The sequence below is a fragment of the Heliangelus exortis genome, chromosome 8 (assembly GCF_036169615.1).
Source record: "Heliangelus exortis chromosome 8, bHelExo1.hap1, whole genome shotgun sequence".
Classification (NCBI taxonomy): Eukaryota; Metazoa; Chordata; class Aves; order Apodiformes; family Trochilidae; genus Heliangelus; species Heliangelus exortis.
The window spans coordinates 864,623-884,687 of NC_092429.1; the positions used below are offsets into that span (position 1 = coordinate 864,623).

The 20,065-nt window shown below is 44.0% G+C and overlaps 1 protein-coding gene and 1 long non-coding RNA gene across 5 annotated transcripts; one reads left to right on the plus strand and one right to left on the minus strand.

The window, feature by feature from the left end:
* Positions 1 to 659: 659 nt before the first annotated feature.
* SRSF11 (serine and arginine rich splicing factor 11) lies at positions 660 to 18,618 on the minus strand. Of its 3 annotated transcripts, none has more exons than XM_071749847.1 (13): positions 18,512 to 18,618; positions 18,197 to 18,345; positions 14,001 to 14,134; positions 9,836 to 9,945; positions 7,788 to 7,880; positions 7,299 to 7,348; positions 6,016 to 6,143; positions 5,261 to 5,342; positions 4,066 to 4,197; positions 3,446 to 3,535; positions 2,771 to 2,866; positions 2,162 to 2,300; positions 660 to 2,055 (listed from the first exon to the last, which is right to left on the minus strand). In XM_071749847.1, exons 1-13 carry the CDS (start codon positions 18,605 to 18,607, stop codon positions 1,861 to 1,863), a joined length of 1,494 nt encoding a protein of 497 aa, XP_071605948.1. In that variant the 5' UTR covers positions 18,608 to 18,618; the 3' UTR covers positions 660 to 1,860. The 3 variants fall into 3 exon arrangements, with proteins under 3 accessions (XP_071605948.1, XP_071605946.1, XP_071605949.1); XM_071749845.1 differs by having other exon boundaries at positions 660 to 2,058; XM_071749848.1 differs by lacking the exons at positions 14,001 to 14,134; positions 18,197 to 18,345; positions 18,512 to 18,618 and adding an exon at positions 10,249 to 13,994 and having other exon boundaries at positions 660 to 2,058.
* On the plus strand, positions 6,142 to 7,224 carry LOC139798804 (uncharacterized). 2 transcript variants are annotated; one of them, XR_011726983.1, is made up of 3 exons: positions 6,142 to 6,264; positions 6,654 to 7,018; positions 7,142 to 7,224. It is a non-coding gene; the product is annotated as an uncharacterized lncRNA (long non-coding RNA). The 2 variants fall into 2 exon arrangements; XR_011726984.1 differs by having other exon boundaries at positions 6,961 to 7,018.
* Positions 18,619 to 20,065: the final 1,447 nt, after the last annotated feature.

Below are 20,065 nucleotides of genomic sequence, written 5' to 3' on the forward strand. Positions count from 1 at the left end.
GAACACTCTCTGCTAGAAATAAACCCCTAGAGCTGGTGGTGTGACACACACCTCTCTCTAGTGACAAAATACTCAAAATGGTAAAAGTTTCCCTTTCTACAAAAAGTCTAAAGATGAGGCTGCATACCTAGAGGGCAGGTTCCACTTTGCCTGGGGCAAAAGGACATTTTAAAAAGAAGTTTTGACTCATCAGATTCAAGAAGTTCAAACACCACGTGTCACAGCTGCATCCCAACCCTTCCAGGTTCTCATCAGTGAAAGTTTCCAGGTGAGGTTACCAGCACCTCCCCACTACTCACTGTTTCCTCTTCCTGCTGCTCTTCTCTCACCAGCCTGAAGAGGTGAATGTTCATGTTTCCATGAAAAATACAAAAAAATTGTACAAATACAGCTTTCTTTTTAAAAAGTACTTGTCCCACAGTACCTCTAGGTTCCCATGCAAGCCCAGTCCCTTCATTGCCCCCCCCCATACAGAATAAAATAATTGCTTCTTTAGGGGAACAGCCTTAACAAGGGCTGAAGGGGCACAGAGCTGGAGTTGGTACAGTCTTTTGAAAACATAAGATGAAGAAAAATGTCTCCTCTCCATGACTGAGGTAAAGTTTCATACATTCAGTGGTGTAAATAAATACCAGCAGAGTTTTATAGCAACATGAGTATAAGTTTAAGGGTTTTATTATCAAAGTCTTGTAAAACAATTTCAGAAACTGTACATCAACATGGCACAGACTGCAGCCTACTTTTGTCTTTGTTTTTTTTTTTTACCTGCACAAAAGTAAAAGCTCTTGAACTTCTGTAACTAAGAAAACAGCTTTGCCTAACTACTTTGCATATAACATGGAATCACTGTGTGCATAAGATTACTACTGCAGTGACAGTAAACACAAATTCATTAGTTTATACAACTTGAGATCAAGTAAAAAGTACATTATCAAGTAGACTTGCTTTTAAAAGCATACCATGGTCAATTGTAAAATGCACCACCTTTTTGCCATGTCTTTATCTCCGTAACAAACAGAACAACCTGGATTATTATGAGAACTGCACAAAGCAACCTTTAATCACTGGGCACTGATTGAGCAGAGCTCTTCGCTTCCCAAGGCTCAAGAGGAAAAGTTACAAACTATTACAACCAGCCTGAGATGGATTGGAACTGACAGATTAAAAAGAAAAAAAAAGCCCTCAAAAAGGTCAGTGCATTTTAACTTCTGCAAAGCCAAACAAAACCCACCAGGGAAAAAAAAACCAAACCAAGCCCAGCCACATGGCTTTAAAATAACAAACAAACAAAAAATCCCAAGAAATTAAAAACTATCAGGATGCTTATTTTCAGATGTAGGCTAAATTTGTTTTGTCTTCTTTGTTTTTGTTTTTTTGTTTTTTTTTTTTTGTGTAGTCACACTTAAGACCCTTAAGTAGCTCCAGCATATGCTGTGGGGTTTGGAACATGTAGGATGTTTCTGCCACGATCAACATGCAGTCAGTGCATTCCCTATACTGCTCTATTACTGCAATGAATCAAAGTCTAGAAACACTATCATAAGTGAGCTGATACTACAGGAGATCATACAACAAACAGTCCATGCCTGCTGTAGGTAGATGCATGCAGCTTTTTTACTTTTGCTCAAAGCATCACCAAGTTAGTAGAAGTTGCTTGGCTAGCAATCCCTTTGGGCCGTAAGGAGAATGATTACCTCTCTAGAAAGCTTTGGAGGCAAGTTAGTATCAGGAGATTTACAAACCAGGTATAGCTGAGAGCTGTATACATCTAGATTTAGGATTAACAAGTACAGCATAAAAGAATCACACAGGAATGACACTGATGCACGTCTGCAGCTCCGGTCACTGCAAAGGCAAAGTTCAGTCACTCATATCCATGTCCTCTTCGTGGTGATCATCCCCGTTCACTTTGGACTCCCTTGCTGAGTCTCCACCTCCTTTATCCCCAGCAGATTCCTTTACTTTAGGGGAGGAAGAATCTGCCAGTTTCTTTTCCTCCTTTTTCTCCTTCTCGCTGTCGTACCCTTGCTCCTCTTCATCGTAATCCCTTGTGACCTGCTTTGCCAAGAGAAAAAACACCAGTAAAACTCCCTCTCCAAGCCCGGTGGGTGTGAGGGGAGCACCAGGGGGGCAGGGCAGGTGCTGAGGTTTTTAAACATACTTTCACATCCTTATCACTCTCTGATTTCCGTTCTCGATCCTTCTCTTTGTCTTTGCTTTTCTTTTTCTTGCTTGTTGACCTCTCCCTCTCGTCTCTGCTTCTCTCCTTGTCTTTATCCTTCTTCTTTTCCTTTTTATGCCTGCAATGATGCAGAGTGTAAAAGGATGAAACCCCCCCCTCACACCATTCCATCACTAGAACACCGACCATGGCCAGACCCTTCCCATGATTAATTCTAGTTTGTTACCAATCCAAAGGGAAAAATGACTGGATGCAACCAAGATACACCCTTCACCCACCCAAAAGTCCCTCGACTCCTCCTGCAGAGCCAACAACAGACTGGGAACTCTGGTCTCCTACTCATCCCCCTGGAATACCTCACAGTGGGAATTCTGGGCACTAAGAAGCTCTGTGCTTGAAACTGATGGAAATCAGACAGAATTTAGCAGGCAGCAGAGATCCACCCTCTGTCTCAGGAAGTCACCCTGTGGGGTGGGTGTAAGGAACCAGCCATGCCCACAACCCCCCCTGCTCTCTGCCACAGTTCACACCCAGCAATTCCTCAGACACACCCAGACACCTTTTTTTCCAGCCAAGAGGCTCACTGACCTTCTTGGAGATGGGGACCTGGACATTTTCCTTTTAGGAGACCTGGGTTTTTTGGGTGACCGTGTTCCGCTCCTGCTTCTTCTACGTCGTCTTTCTCTGTAGGAAAGAGGCAGCAAAGTTGTTTTTTCTTTTAAGCTAAAAATACATCTCTGGCTCCAAAACCATCACTTCTCACAAGGCAGTGAAAGGCAACAACTACTAGCAAAGCCCTCAGAGCTGCTGATCAGTGAAGTTGTCTCCTGTTCTACCTTTACCTTCACCACCAAATTGTCAGCTCAGACTCTGCCAGGGATCCTGACTCTTCTTGCAAACAGAAAGAAAACAGTTTGTGCTTGTTCATATTGCTAGATCTGGAGTTGTTAAAGAAAAAGGGCAACTGTTTTGCATGTATTTATGCCATAACTCAGGAAAGAATTTAACAGTAACCTCAAGGTATCATGATAGAGAACAAGCAGAAACTATGCATAGCCCAAACAATGCCTCAAAAAAACCTGCACTATGAGGGAAAAAAACCCATAAATCATAGAGAGTATCTGTGCACTTGGGCAGACATATATATATATATTTATATATATATACCCACAAGAGAATTGTCATGTTTTACATACAGAAAGTTTCTTTCTGTTCAGTGGACAAAGCAGACTGGAAACAGAGCAAAGCAGTCGTGCACTGTACCTGCTTGTGCTTCTTGATCGTCTCGTTGTGCTGTAGCTTTTGGGGGGAGTTTTAGAACGTTTCTTTTCTTTCTCTTCCTTCTTTTTATCCCTGTTGGTAAAACACAGAATCTAAGTTTCAGTCATTTTCAAGCAATTCAAGCAGCAGTCACTGCTGTTGCTATGTAGGGGTATGAATGAAGACAGTGACAAGGCTGGAGGGCACAAATGGGGTTTTGTGTCTCTGGGGCCAGTCGGGTGACACAAATGGAAACAAAGATGACAATTACCTACAGAAAACTAAAGGAACAGCTCCTCAGAGCTTCTGTGCACAAATAGCACAAAATCTGCAAGTCGAGGTGCTCACATTTCCTGCTTTCTAAAAGCAGTGCCAGGGTGAGTCAGCTCAGGCCTGATGCCTCTGCCAGCTCTTGGGAAAAGCAGGTTACATGGTTTTACACAGCTAACTGTGCACCTGCACAAGTGCCACACAATTCTAGATGCTACAACAGGCTGTGACTTGAAAAAGAGCCACCAGTTCACCTTGCACAATGTTGTTTTGGTTGGTAAGTTTTGTTTGTCTTTAAATTAAGCACCAAAGTTTCATTTCTAGCAAGCAGCTCACACTACTGAAACAATTACCTGGATTTGGATGTGCTCCTAGACCTTCTGCTTCTGTCTCTGGAGTGAGATCTTCTTCTCCTCGGACTTTTCGATCGCCTCCTGCTTCTGGATTTTGAATGGGATCTTCTCCTGGACCTGCTTCTGGACCGTCTGCCAGCAACACGTTGGAGAGGGAAGTGAAACACAGGGATACACTCATCAGGCACAGGATGGCAGGGGTTGGGAGGGACCTCTGAAGATCCTTGAATCCAACCCCCCTGCCAGAGCAGGACCAACCCAGGGGCAAGTCACTCAGGTATGCAAGAACTGGCAGGTCTGGGAATGCACAATGGCACAGAAAAAAGCACCCAGGAAAAGAGCAGAGTCCAACAAGGAAATGGAAAAAGGAAGTGCAGAGATGGGAGATGTCAAAAGAGAAATGATGCTTCCAACAGCTTTTAACTACTCTCCTTGTAGGAAAATACCCATCCCATTGGAGAGGACAGCTGGTAAAGTTTGTGTGAGGAAATGTCGACAGACAAATATTAACCAGTTACTGGATATGCAAAGGGTAAAGAAGTACAAATGGGAAGACTGTAGGTACAATGCTTGCTGGTATCACTGCCTAACGGGGGCTGAGAAGCACAACCAGCCACATCTATTGCTGACTGGGTAGGGTGACAGTAAGATCTCTTGTCAGCCCACCTGACCAGAACTAATCTCCAAGTAAATGATCACCCAGATACTTCTGAGCTGAACTTGCTGCATGTACTACAAACAAACAGCCCAACCAGGAAGCACTCCCTGTACATAAAGAGCAGTGCTCAGAGAAGCCTCAAATTATAATTAGCACATGAGCACACTGGGAAGAGGCTGAGGACAGGAGAGGTTTAAGGAACCATTGTCCAATGGACAGGCTGTGATGGCTTGGAGGTGCTCACAGTAGTGAGGGTTGTGTAAAACCAAGCCTTGTTTCTGTTCCACTTTTCTCTCTGTGGTAGTTTAAGGTATTTTTGAGGTAGTTTCTTCTACCTTTTCTCAGCCATCCTTTCTACAGACACAGGCAGGCCTCCATCTCATCTCACACCACAGCCAAATCCCACCCTCAGCCTTCTTCAGACTATTTGCATCCTTCTGTCAGCCTCCATGAGTGAAATGTCACTTCCAAGAAGCAGTTCTGAAGAAATTTTTTCAGCTATGGGGGATTTTTTAAAAGCAAAAAAAAGCCAACTACCTGTGTCTAGATGAAGAAGGTGTCCTCCTCCTCCTTGAGCGTGATCTTGACCTTGAATGCCTTCGTTTCTCATCTTTTTTGTCTGGAATAAGCCAGGTAAAAAAACCTTGTTATTGTAGCCCTCAAAAAGATTTATATAGGAAAAGAAGCTGGCCTTCAATACTGTAGATTTTAGATTTAAAAAAAAAAATAGAAATTTTTTGCCGCTTTGAAATTAAGTCTTACCTATGTTTCATCTTTTAAGGAAAAGGAAACATTGAACACAGGACAAAGGCATGGATGTGACATATAGCAAAGTCATATCTGAACTGCTGCATCTCATTCCAAAATAAAATCTACTGAAATAAGCTACAAAAGAATTATTTACAGGTTTCCACAGATGAGGCAGTGAAAGAAAAGAACTAAACCCCAAGCACAAACAGCATGAGGATGCCAAGTGGTCAAGTCACTTGGGGTTTCCAGTGACATCTCAGAGCTGGGAGTAGGAACTTCAGCCAGGGGAAGCTGAAGCACTTTGCCATCTTCAGATCAAATGAATTTGGGGGAAAAACACAGATGATTAATTCCCTGCATCATTCTGCAGGGCACATGCAGCATCATCACTCTAGGGCAATTAAAAGCCTGCCAACTCTAAATTAAGCTCTGCAGAATGTGGAAGCATTTAGTCAGTGCCTTGGCAGGCTGTTAGCTTTTATCTCATCCTACATCAAAGATCCACCTTGAACTGGATGAGGTGCTCTAGGAGCTGAAATTACCTGGCTCTATAGCAGCAGAAATTAATGACTGTGCTTCTCGTACTCTCTTCATAGCTTCTTCTATTTCTTTACTGGAGGTATCTGATTTCAGACTTGGTGAAACAAGACCTGCAGCTACATGGTTCAACCTGGCAAATAAGACAGAAGGTTAGAAAATCAGTATTGCTGAATCCAAGTGCATGCCTAGACTGGCAGCCTGCAGCCTAACCTAAGTCAGTCAGAATCTGCCTGCCTTGTGTCATCATTCAGGTAAATGAGCTGCAAGTGCAAGATGTGACATCCCTGCTCAAAATAGTCTCACAAAACACAAGCACAAATGGCTCTTAAAACCCCAGTAATCAATAAACAGCAGCAAAGTTTGCATTGTCCTGCACAGATGTGTTTCTACTGACACTTTTCAGAACATTTTTTACAACACAATTTCAGTTCTCCACCCCCAGAGGAGCACCTCCCCAGGACACAGCAGTAACTCAGGTGCTGGGTTTTTCATCAGCCATGCTGAGATAAAATGTAAAGTTCCAAGATGTGTTCTACAGAGTGGCTTTGAGGCCAACCAGGTACACCCTATACACCTGACTGATGTTTCACCATCCCATTACCTTGGGTGTTTTGTGCAGTTGGGCACTGCCTGCTTACAGAAATGTCAGTTTGAAATAGAAAAGAATGTGCCAGAACAGTACTAACAGTGACAACAGCTCATGCACAGCTTTACCAGACAGCTCTGACTTCACCAGAACTCCACTGCCAAGCAAGGTGGGCAGAAGCCTGTGTAAGTACTGTAGTAAGTACTAGAGCAGCAGGGTAGTTGTCCTGCAGCTGGGAGTTGGAAGACTTCTCCAAAGCTGCCTGCACGCTGCAGTACACAGGCTCTCTGAGGCAGACCTGATTTCTTTGCATTTAGTACACTTTTCATCTACTAATTTGTCCAATGTTTTGTTTTTTCAGTGGTTTCTGCTCCTGCCATCCCACTGCAATGTCACAAACAGCTGGCAGCACACTGATAGTAAGTGCTGCAATCCTCCCTACTTGCAATACCATTTTGAACTCATCTATCCCCTTTCTGAACACCCAAATAAAAGTCACCAAATATCAAGTAATAAGATGTGCCAATTTTATCTTCTGGCAGCTCTAACACCCATCAGCCCAGACCAGTGTCTGCACAAGGCTCAACTTTTCTCCAACCTGAATTAGATCCAGCAGGACCAAGACTGGATGCTGAATCACAACACATTCCCAAGACCAAGTGTTTTACAACACAGGTATTTGTAAACACTGATGCTTACTTTGGATCCACTGTGCTCATAAGTTTCAGTAGCTGATCTGCTGCAAGAGACTGTGAGGGAAGAAAAAAACCATAAAATTAAAACCATGGTGAAGATGTATGTGCTGAGGATTATCTTCCTTGCATGTCCCCACAGCAGTGGCTAAAGCAAAAGGTCTACAGATTAAACAAAACAGTCTCTAGGCACCTTACAGAGCAAAAAGCACTATTGTTCCACTTAAAACTTGTGGATGGTAGTGAGGATGTAAGTATTACATTCCAGTGGTGCTTTGGTAGTTTTTTTTTTTCCCAAGTGGACAAACACAGACCTTTCCTGGACAGAAAAAATAATTATTTCATATTTAAATACATTAATCTATTATAAATATAATAATATTTCTATATTTATAATAAAAGCTATTTAATATATTAGTGAACACGGAGGGCATCACATACATTAGTGAAACTACATATGCACCAAAAAGGGAAAATTTTAGCAGGTGTGACATACCTGAGAGTTTAAGTTTGCTCCAGGAAGCCCAAGAGCAGCAAGGGCAGGATCGAGAGCAGGAGCTCCTAGAGCAGCTAAAGGAACAGCACCAATCTGTAACAAGGACAGCAGTCAGACAAAGCCACACTGATAAACTGCTCCTAGGTCAGGACTCCCAAGCACCAGGCATGTGGAAATTTCAGCTGGGTTTTACTTAAGACTTCTAGCTACAGAAAACTTAGATTAAGGTCAGTGAAAGTATTAAGTTTTCTTTATCCAGGTATTCCAAAGCTTTTTACATGCAAGATTTTTTCCTTTCTATATTCTAAAATGAAATTCCTCTCCATCCCAATGAGTATGGGGAAAAAGAAGTATAAAGTAAAACTTCCCAATGGATTCAAGAAACAGTTGAGAGTGCCATTCTTTTTCAGTGTTAAAATGAAAATTAATTCTAAGTTTCCCAGCCCACTACTGCATCTCTATATCAATTCAGGCTTGAAATGAACATGCATTATGTTAAAAGACAATACAATATTATTACATCTCTGCAAACTCCTCAGTTTTGCTTAAAACTGACAAACTGGCTGAAAAGCTGCTGAAGGGTAAGAAGGATGATGGCCTAGGCCTGAATTCTTTAAATTAATCTAGAAGCCTCATTAAAGAACCTCATTTTCTTGCCCATTTAAAGTGAGATGATCAAATCATACACTGAAACAAAACACACACTGTGTGAAAAGCCACACAGGGCTGTGCTGTTGCTACGAGGCCTGGCTCTCCCTCCCTCCCCTCTCACTGCCTCCTTTCTGACTGCTCTGGCACTCCAGACTCATTTCTCCACCAATTCACCCAACGAGCCATCAGATAACTGATTTTTGTGCTGTCTGCATCCAGCTAACACAATAAGTCACAGAATGATCTGATGAGCTCCAGAGCTGGCATGAAAGCAGCAGCAAGAGCAGGGAGCCAGGAGCAAGGGAGCTGAGCCTGTCGCTGTCTGACAGTGAGGTTTTCACTCAGATCATCTCTTGGAACTGCTGAGGCTTCTCCCTGCAGTCTATGAAAAAGAAGCCACATTCCCACTCTGATTCTGAGCACATCAACCACAGCTCTGATTTGATTTTACTGGGTTGGATGCCCAGCTCTCAGCAGCAATCAAAAGGAGCTATGGAACAAGTTTTCGAGATGTGGCTGAAAAAAGATGACCACGTTTTTCCAGGAAATGGATGTGTTAAATACATTTTACCATGGAGTGGATTGGGAGCAGTCTGAGATTCACAGTGATGGAACCAAAACTGAAGGTGGTTACACAACCATTGTCAGGAATTTACAGACATAGTCTTTAAGATTGTTTCTTCCACCCTTTTTGTTGAGGCTCTGAGCTGAACTTCAGATTTTCCCTCTATCTATGCTTAAAGGAACTACTGGAGTACATCTTCATGCTAACAGAAATCCTAACAGAAGATACACAAAGAAAAAGCAAAAGCACAAGGTGAAGCAGATCTGAGAACTGCAGAATTAACAAAGCATTATTCTTGTTAAATTGCCTCTTGTCCTTTGCCTCTCTTGTTTAAGATGTCTGCTTTAACCACATTTTTTCCACAATGTATGAGTCTTGCTGTTTATCTTCCACATGAGTTCTTGTGTGTTTGGATAACAAGCAAATCCAGGCTGCAATTTCTTCCCCTCAGCTGGAGTATTAACTGAAGGTTAATGCACAGCATGTCAGCTCCCTGAACTTCAGGAATTAAAAATCTCTGAGCTCCCTACTGCTCATCAAACCCCTCTGTGAGTGTAGAGCAGATAAAAGAGGGGAGAGAGATACAACCACAGGGCCTCTGTGACACCAGAAGCATCATGTTAGGGAAATAAGGCATTTTATCTAGCAGCTTATCACTCTTTTGCCACAATTCATATCAGACAGCTGTAGCAATCCATCAAGCTACACAAACTACAACATTCTAGGAATCAGCATTAGCACATCAGTTTATTTCTCCTGAAAAAAAACCCAACGGAAAGGAAGTGAGAAATGAAGAAAATCCATCTCTCTGTTCCCCTGCCTTCAGCCTTACCTGAGAAAGAGGGTTGGGAGTGGGCAGGAGTCCACCTCCAGGCAGCAGACCTGCCACAGCATTAGCTGGTGCCAAGAGAGACAAAGCCTTAGTCTCATCAGGAATGACTCCTGCAGAGAAACAGCCTCGCATTAGAACGCATCCCGCTTCAAAGGCAGAAAAAACACAAATACACCCAGAAAATGTCTCCCTGATACACCACCTGAGTTTGTTGAAAGTACTTATGTTGGCTAAAATACAAAGCTTGATGTCTAGTAATATTTATCATTAATCTTTTTTTTTTTTGTCAGAATGCAACTTCAATGTGTGAAAATCTGACTGTTCCTTTTTCTCTACAAATGGTTAAGTTTCTAGAGCAAAAAAATAGCACAATACACACTACTTTTTTGTTAACACTGCCAAGATTTCATCACCTGTACTCGATTTTTAAGTCATGAACCAAACGTAAGCAAGCACAGTCGGTTCTCCAGGGGTGTGCTCTCAACTTTCAAAAGCTGTTTTATGAACAACGACTCGTGTCGGCTGCTTCACTATAAAGCACACAGAAAAATCAAGATACACAAGACAAAAAAAGTTTGATTTAGGGGTTAATAATATGGTACAGTTCACTATGTTTTCTTTTACACCTACCATACAAATTTCGTAAAACTTAAAAAGAGAAGGCATGGAAATATTTGTGGCTGAATCAAGCGTAGGGCTTTTGCTGACTTGTCACATGAGCATGAAAAGTCCCTGCAGATCCTGTGTGTGTGTGTGTGTGTGTGTGTGTGTGTGTGTGTGTGTGTCTGGGGGTGCTGGGTGCAGACGTGCAGTGCAGGGTGGCACATTCCTTACCTGTGCAGTAAAATGCATTTGTTCCAACATGTGCCATGCTTATTGTACCAAGAGTGCTGCTTACAGACTGCCATTTCAGAAGAAACTTCTGGCCCAAAATCTTGCAGCCAACACAGACAAGGGTCTGCTTTTACTGCCTGCTCTGCACATGGAATTGTAAGGGTCCTACTGTGGAACAAGGCATTGTGTAGGTGTTTTTTATTCTATCCAACAGCAAAAGCCCTATACAGATGGATTAATTTGTTAATGTGCCCAAGCCCCCAAAATGAGAGAGTTCAATAAAACAATTTTACTATATAGTTGCAAATACCAGTAGTGTTTCTGTAATAACATATTAAGAAACTGCATCTCATCATAAAACATACAATATGTACAGGGCACTTAAGAGAAACTGGATAAGCTGCAGAAGAAAACTGTTGGGTGGTATTTTCAGCAGGGCCTGGTATATAGTTCAGGCTGAACCAGGGAAAAGAACTGTAAAACACAACAACAAAAAAGAAAAACCACTGTTAAATAAAGGTAATGGTTCCTTCCACCTATACTGAGAAGTGCCGATAATATAAACAAATGTATAATACACAGCACTGATATCTTGCTTGTGTCATTGAGCTGTCATCAATTTAGATACCAAAAGTTATGGAGGGAGAGGGGGGAAAAAGGTCATTTAGATAAAGGGCATTAATGCATCAATATATCAACAAGCCTACAGAGAGATTATGGGGTAATTTTGCATGCAAAATTATGTCTCAGAGGATATTTATCAATTATAGCTAAACATTTCAAATTAGTGCTACTACAACATTTCTGGCATCTAAATACAAATCCTCAGACTTATCTTGAGACACCGCATAGAAGATCTGCATCCATTAAAAAAAAATTCATGCATCCGATCCTCTAATTGTTTTTTTAAAAAAAATATTAATAAATAAATAAACTACAATTTTTTAAAAAAAGCAATGAGGCCCCTCACCAGTTAATTTTCATGCTTCAAGAGCTTTTTTTACTGCTGCTTTGTTAGAACCATGAAATACTGCATGAATGTGTAGAAATGAAAGAAAAAGAAACAGACAAAAGAAACAAACATTAACCAAAGAACCTAAACACCCCCCCCAGCCATCTTTAATCTTAAAGAGTTCCTTCCAAATCTAGGAATATCACAGAGAAAATTACAAATACTAAACCTTACCGTAGACTTTGTGTATAGCTCTATAACACAAAGCAACAGCCAACACCAAACTGTCTGTGTGTGCTAAAACTGGAGTGCGCTTGGGATATGGGGGACAATTACTGCACTAAACAGACAATAAACACTTTAGTGGCAGGCAAATATTAATACAGAATTAGCACAACAGAAAATCAAATACAGAAGGGCCCAGTTCAGCACAGTAGTTAAGCACAGGCCTGGCTTTAAGCACACGAGCAATTTCACTATGGCTTTAAGAACCTTGCTGCGTGGTGCTTCAGCAGCTTCTGGAGCTGTGAGGGTGGGCAGGGAAAGCTGTGCTCCAGGACAGGACTGGGAGACAGGATTACAAAACCTGGGGCACAACTTCACTGCCTGAACATCTCTGCTGGGACACGCTGCCCCATTGGGCCAAACCCCACATCCTGGACCTCCAGGACACCACAAGGAGGGGCCCACGAGGAACTCCTTGGTTTAAACAGGCCCGTTAAAATAATCTACTTGATTAATCCTCTTTTCTTTACACAATCTGAGTCAAAACTACTGGGCAGGTTTCTCTCTGTGCCAGATATATCCATCATGGACAAAGTCAGACTGACAAAGAGAAAGATGTTTTTATCTTTGCTGGAGAAGTTAAGCTCTAACCTTAAAACTTCTTCACCACGGGCCTTGGAGAGTATTTCAGTTCTAAGTGAGAGGGGCTGCTGCTGTATCATGATTTAACACCCAGAGGAGGACAAGATGCCTTCACTGTGCTGTCACATCTACACTAGCAAAAGCAGAACCCGGAACTCAGTGGCAATTTCAGAATGTGTCCTGCCCTCTGAAGAAGCAGCAGGCCTCAATCAAAGGTCACACTGCAGACTCCTACACTCCAGCAATTAAGCTTTGGTATCTTGTAACCTGAATTTGAGTTTTTGTATCTCGTAAGTTTAAGGGATACAAAGATAAGAACAGCTCCCCAGGCCTCAAAAGACAGCCTACAGCATGACAATGTCTGGTTACAGGTCTGAACCCAGGCCATGTATCAAATTTATTACTGTAGTTCAACTTAATCTGCAGAGATTTTACTTAGTTCAAGCGATCTGGGACAACTTATCATTTCAGAAGTAAATCAAGAAACAGTACAATGGAAATTAGTTACTTCTAAAGCAAGTCTAGAAGAGTTTAATAAGACTTCTGTAAGAAGAGGTGTCTTCTCAGCAGTTTGTTTTTAAGGTAAGTTCCAAAAACCCTGCTCATTGCCTTTCAAATTACTGTAACACCCTAAAATGTAAAAATAAAAAGAAGAAGAGAAAATGTAGTTAACAAGTGGTTACACCAGGAAAACACTTTGGGACTTGAGTGCTTGCTGGCCTTTAGTTAATGTCTAGAATCCCCTGTAGCTGCAGAGGACCCACTGTTTTTCAGTCATCTGGAAGGGCTTTGCATTTGCCTTCTCCACTACAAAAATCACACACACAAATAACAGAGAGAAGAGTTTATTATTTAGTGAAATTCTATAAAGATATATCAAGGATGAACAAGAAAACTTGGAATAAAATACTAGTACCAGTGCCCATTTGGCACCTCTTGGAAGAGCTCACTTTCAAATTAAAGCATAATTATTCAAACCCTTGGTATACTGGACTCACAGCGAGTGCCTTGCAGGGAAGTTCCCCACTAAAGGCAGTGGCAGCAGCTCCTAAAGAAACGTTCAGCTGCTCTCCCACGCACTCCCAGGGAGGGAGGAACCCTTGTCAGGGAGAGATTTATGCCTACGTGCACGTGACAAACACTTAAATCATCAAGGCACAATTTCCTTTAAAGTGCTGACCTGGCAGCATACCTCTGGGTAGGAAAACGTCTCATGGAGACTGGTAACAGAGCAAAATTTTCAAATAATTCTGCCTAAAATGTTAATACTCTAACCTTAACGACACACAAAACCAGCAAGAGATAAACTTGCCACTTTCGTTCAGTGGCAACAGATTAAAAAAAAAAAAAATAAATTATTTGATCCACGGGCCAATGGCAATATACCAAGGGTTTCGAAATGTTAATATCTTACACGCCTGACATTTTGCTAAGCCTCATTTTTTGTGAACTACACTGAAATTAAAATGCCACCATCTGGTGGCTTCATAGGCCATTAAACAATTCACAAACCTTCTGCATAGGGTACGACTATCAAGGCTCTGTCAACGAATACAGTGTTTGTCAGGTGCTGGGCCACAACTGCAGAGTCGGGGTCGTGGAACTTTACAAAACAGACACGCGATGAAACAGGCAAAGGAGAATCACTGGAAAAGAAAGAAAGAAAAACAGCAAACAATTACCTCCCCGGAAGCAAGCCTGGCAGCAGGACACTTCTCACTTCCACTGACCAGCAGGGGACTGACACCATTTCGGGTTTTGTACCAGACATCATTGTGCTTGAGCACAGAGAGGAAACCAGGCTGAGTGAAGCCAAGTCACTGAAAAGCTGCACAAGTCTCACTGCCCCCTCTGGAACTGGGCATTTGTTCTACTAGGCATGATATTCCCATGAAACAAAAGGAAAATTAGTCCAAAAAATGAAAATTAGACTACACTTGCCCACCTAAATGAAAATTAGTCTTCATGGCCTGCCTGTGAGAAGGGAGGGAGTCAAAGGAAACCTCTGCTCCAGAAAAAGTTCCCTGTTGAGTACACTGCAGAAGTTCACAAAATCAGACACTTTACACCCTCTGACTTACTCAGTTCAGGTAAATTACAAAGCAAAGAGAGCAGTGATTAAAAGACCACTATGATTCTACTTATCAATACACGAGATGTATTATTTCATACAAGCTTCTAGACCAAACTTCACCATCCTCTTCCTTCTCAGACATTGAGCAACTGCCAGAAGTAGTTACCAGAGCAGCACCCCACTGCCAGAAGGATTCTCTCTGGGCTGCAGAGGGTTGATCAGGTCCTACAGAATTGTCTCAACTCAGGAGAATGACTTTGACACCAACGAGACAGACAACCAAGACACGTTTTTCTTGGTGCATGTTACACAAACTCAAGAACTGCCCCAGACACCTACCAGATCACACTTTAATTTGCTTTAAATTTCAGCTTGAATGTTAAAAGCCAGATTGGAGCCAGCACATTGCAGCCTTTAACATGCTAAAAATAAAACCAGCCACTTCACCCAACATGTTGCCAAATTAATAAATTGGAAAGTAACGCTGTAGCGATTAGCAGTACCAGACAGAAAAACTGAAACTATTAACTCTTCTGTGTCTCTGAATACACAGCACCCTGCAAAACGGTGCCTTTTCTTCCCCATTTGAAGCATTACTAGAAAAATTTTAAAGCAAAGTAAATCGGGGAGTTTTGGCGTAGAGCAACTGTTTAGTGACTTCTAAAAAAACCCAAGCTATTTATTACATAAATGCAGCACAATTTTTTTCAAACATTCTTGAAATGCCTGTGATAAGGTGGTAACATCAAACAGAGCATGTCCTGTTTCAACACACCAGCAGCAACACTGCCTGCTGTGCTGTCCAGCTGACTGAACCTAGAGCCATGCAAACACACCAAGCAGCCTGACACTATTTCCAGGCATCCCAAAATCCAAGCTCTGGATGAGCACAAATTCAGCAAGAACAGAATGTTCCAAACAGTTCCCCAAAAAAGGCCATCATTATTCTAATCCATCAGAGACTGAAAAATGCAGTAATCCTCTCTCAGACATCAAACATCAGCACCTTAAGTATTAAATTAAAACATTTTAAGGGATACTTCTGCCACTTACATCAACATTGGCACTGGCATTATCACTGATGTAAGATCATAGTGAATGAAGAGTCCATGCAAGAGGTGTTCTTCAACACTACCGTGCCCACGGGTGGGAAGAAAGAGTTTAAAAAAAAACAAACCACCAAAAAACCCAAAGAAACTCAACTTCCCCAAAAAAGAGCCAACCCACGTGCTTTATTTGGAGATAGAAGTTGTCATCGTGGAGGATAAAGCCATATGGAATACCATAAAGACAAGAGCTGGGCAACAGAGCTGGGGAAAAGCAGGAGGAGGAGGGAAGAAAGAGCTTGGGGAGGAAAAATGTAAGCAGTCCCAGAGCTGTTTGTGGATTAAAGATGTCATGTGAAGCTGAGGTATACATCAGACTTGTGATAGGCACTGGCACAGACTGGGATAAGGAGGGGTGAGGGGAGAAATGGAAGGAAGTTTTGGTTTTACCTGATCTGGAAGCCCAGGAGAATAAGGATCAGGGGAGAGCAGAATCAAAGTGAGCAAAAGAAAGATGAAAGAAAGAGGCAGAGCCATGGGAACAGGACTGGTTACTGGGAAATACTTTGTGCAAGAAAGGAGCCCTGGATAACCTGGGAATCAAGAGATTCAGAGTATGGGGAGAATGTACAGATCATAACTGAGATCCTCTACCCTCCAAAAATGGATGAGCACACGGGCAGGAAAGTCAGGACCTGAAGTTTAAAGGAGAAGGCAGAAAAAAGGCTCTAGAAGAAACAGAAGAACCTGCCACTACAGGAAAATACTCTAAAGGACCCAGAGATCAGCTCCCTGAGCACCCCAGCAGAATCCACACTGGGTCTAGGGGTGTCTGAGCCCTTGGCATCTCTGTATGAGCAACAGAAAGGGAAAGGCACAAAGCCTCCTTCAACTGGTACAGTTAAAAATTAACCCCACACCAGGAGTGCCTGCTCCAGCATCAGCTGCACAGACAATTTTTAAATATTTTTTTTTCCACCAAGCCACAGATTCTATAATGAGGATGCACAACAATGTTCACTTCACCAGCTATTCAGCATTTTCTGCATCTTCTGCACCAGGCCTGGTTTGTCCCCCTCTATTTCCTGCCCTGCATTAACTTCTTCAGTGGCTTTTCAATACTTAGGACTCCATACAAGTTATAAATCTTCAAAATATCCCTACTAGATGAACAAGTATCTTCTTCCTCTTTACATTTGGGCTTTGAAATACAGAAAAAAATTCAGCCAAACGTTTAAAGTTCTGGTCCTCCAACTGGAGCCACTGGCAGCTGGGTTGCAGCAGGCTGTTGCCACCCTCTCAGAGAGCAGGAAGGGCAGGCAGGCAGCTGGGGATTTTTCTCAGCACCCCAATGACCCAGCTGGAGTGACAGGCACACCCTGAGAGAACAAAGGAGGCAGAAAGAAACCAGCACTGGAGGGGCAGGAGCACCGCCTTCCTCTAGAAACAAACTTACTCTGACATCACAAAAGTAATCTTTGAACAAACGAGTTAATATGTATCTAAAACTAGAACGTGTCGGAAACAGCTTTGCCTTAAGGAACCTTCCCGTAAAATTGGACAAAATGTCAAAATAAACACCGAGTAACTGGGGCTGTTTAAGGGTGGCTGCTGAGCATTGAGGGTTCTGCCTTTTAACAGAGCTATCCCAGCTTTAACAAGGTAACTCTCGTGTCAGGAACTCTCCCTCAATCCCACTTACATATACACTCATTTTCCTTCAATTTCCAACCTGAAATTGCCAAAATCCAACCCAAAGCAGCAAACTACAAGAATACCAGAAATAGTGTTCCTGGATGTGCAGGATGAGTGAATTTTCCTGGGTTTGTGCTGGCAGGGATTCAAGATCCCATGATGAAAAAAAAATAGAATACTTTGTGGTAATTTTTTCCCCCTAAAGTAAGTAAATCCAAATAGTCTCAGGTATTAAAATACCCGACTGTGTTTTTGAGTGATTTTTTTGCCAGACAATCCTCACCCACCCTGGCAGAAAGAAACCTTTTCACTTACAAAGTACATTTGCAAAACACCAACACAAAACGACGTCGGGGTCTGTAAAAGAAATGGAGCCGACAACCCCAGACCCCAGGCTGAGCCCTGCCTAACAAAATGAACCTGTGTCCTTTGTGACCGACCGCCCATTTCGCGCACAATTCTTGCCAAGAATTTGCACATTTTGCATCAAAATTCTATTTTTACGGCCAGCGGCCCAGGCAGCCCCTCCGGATGAAGTAGAGGTTTTGTCGGACAGCCCGGGAACGCGGTGCTGAAGGGAGAATCGTGCATTTCACCGGCGGGATCCCGCGCCGGGAGCCACGGCCCCTGCCCCTCCGCGGGCGCGCAACGCAATCACGCGAATAATTACATCTGCGGCCGGGCCCTGAGCTCCGCAGCGAGGAGAAAGGGGAGCGCAGGGCCCCCCGGCTCTCCCCCGAGCACCCCCGCAGGACGGGGCCCGCAGGACGGGGCCGGGCCCGGGTGAGGCGCGGCGGGCGCCACGGGTCGGGCCTGGGAGGGGGGAGGGGAAGGCGGAGGCCGGGAGGGGAGGGAAGGTTGTGGGGTGAGGAGCGAGGAAAGGCCGCACTCACTCGGGGGGGAAGAGGCGCAGCTCCTCGATCTTTCCCAGGAAGCCGAAGAGCGTCCGCATCTGCTCGGAGCTGGCGCTGGGGGAGACGTTGGTGACCTGGATCACGTCGGTGCCGCTGCTCGAGGCCATGGCGCTGCCGCGGCTCCAACGCTGCGCCGGCGGCGGGCGGGAGAGCGGCAAGGAGAAGAAGAACCGCGTTAATCCCGAGGGAGCTCCTTCCCTACCGGCTCCCTCCTGCCTTCCCTCCCTGTCTCTCTCTCGCTCTCTCCCCCCCGGTCCCGGTTCGGTTCGGGTTCGGGTCCCGGTCCCGCCTCACCAGCCTGCCCGGGCCGCGGTATCCCACAATGCACCGCCGCACCGACCCTGCGCGCAGCCGCGCCGCGCGCGCCCCCACGCAGCCCCCACCGCCCATGCGCGCGGCGCGTGCGCCCCCGCTCACCCGCCCCTCCCCGCCCCTCCCCCCCCCTCCCCCGCGTGCGCAGAGCGAGGGCGGGAAAGCGGCGGCCGCGCGCTGCCTCAGGCGCTGGGCGGGAAGGGCGGGAGGGAGCGCCCGGGCGGTGCTGAGGTCCCGCAGAACTCGTCAAAGCTCTCTGAGGCCTCAGCCCCGCCGTAGCGCTTAATGGTATGGTTAAATGCTCGGTGATGATCGCATCGTGGAGGGGGTTGGGTTGGAAGGCCTTCCGCCCTGGGAGGGATCACACAGTGCCACCCCTCTCCACCTCCCACCTGCCCAGGGTGCTCCAAATCTCATCCAACCTGGCCTGGAACTCTTCCAGGGATGGGGCAGCCACGACCTCCCTGGGTAAACTGTTCTCTAGAGATCTTGAAGGTCTTTTCCAGCCAAGGTAATCGTGTGTTCCTGTGGGCAGGCACCTCGCTGACCACACCCTGCCTGAGGTGTGCCACGCGGGCTTGTGCTGTTCCCTCCCTCAGAGCTGTAAGCTTGAAATTGCTGCATTTTTCATAGGTTGGGTCAATTGCTACGTGGATTGTAGCATCAATTGCACACGAATTGTCCTTATGTGGAACTGAGTGAAATAGGTACATTATTGCCTCAGTTAACAGAGATGAATGTACCAAGAGGGTCCTCTACACTTTCAGCTCTACCGCTCCTGGCACCTGCTTGTAAATAAAGTGGTTGGTTATTTCCAAAATCCATGAAAGATCTTAAAGTAATGAATAGTCATAGTTCCAGGAAGCTCAGCCCTACCCACTCCCATCCATTGTTAAGATTTCTGCCTGTTACAAACCAACTTGCTTGACTCCTGCCTTTCAAATACACCTTCCTCCTATAGGGACAGAGAAACTTAACTGAAGACTTCATACAAAACTCTGGCATTTATGAGGTGGTTTTAAAATAGATGGGGAAATGAAGAACAGTGCTAAAAGAGCTAATGAGGCCAAAATCCCTAAGTCAAGAGGTAGTGTCTGGAGGATGAGTTTTGTGCTTGTTCATCTAACGTGGTGTTTGTCCTTAACTAGTTGCTTTCAAGTTCAGTGGAACTACTAGTAGAAGCTTTTTTTCCAAAAAGGGTAGTGTTTGGAACACAAACCTGGTGTTTGAAAGTGAAAACCATTGGAAACTTCAGTATCTAAGGGGAATTGTACTCCTTTTTCATAATTTTGCACAGAGACTGATAGTAGATCTGACAAAGACCAAAGCAATTCACAGGTTGAACAGAAGTGGTGTGGTTGGTAGCCAGGATTTTTCAGCCTGTACTGTTTTCATTTGGCTTGCAAACTGGACTAAAGGGAAAAAGAAGAACAAGTTGATGTTAAAGTGCTTTTTTATTTGGTATAGCCGGTGTGTTTGTAAACCCCAGGTTATTTGGTCTGGGTCCACACTTTGTGGTGAGGGTTAGCAAGAAAA

Coding starts and splice junctions, on each gene's coding strand:
- SRSF11 (XM_071749845.1), bottom strand. CDS start 18,607: ATGGGCGGTGGGGGCTGCGTGGGGGCGCGCGCGGCGCGGCTGCGCGCA. Junction 18,346..18,511: donor ACCGCGGCCCGGGCAGGCTG/GTGAGGCGGGAC, acceptor CCGCCGGCGCAG/CGTTGGAGCCGCGGCAGCGC. Junction 2,301..2,770: donor AGGTCCCCATCTCCAAGAAG/GTCAGTGAGCCT, acceptor GCATCATTGCAG/GCATAAAAAGGAAAAGAAGA.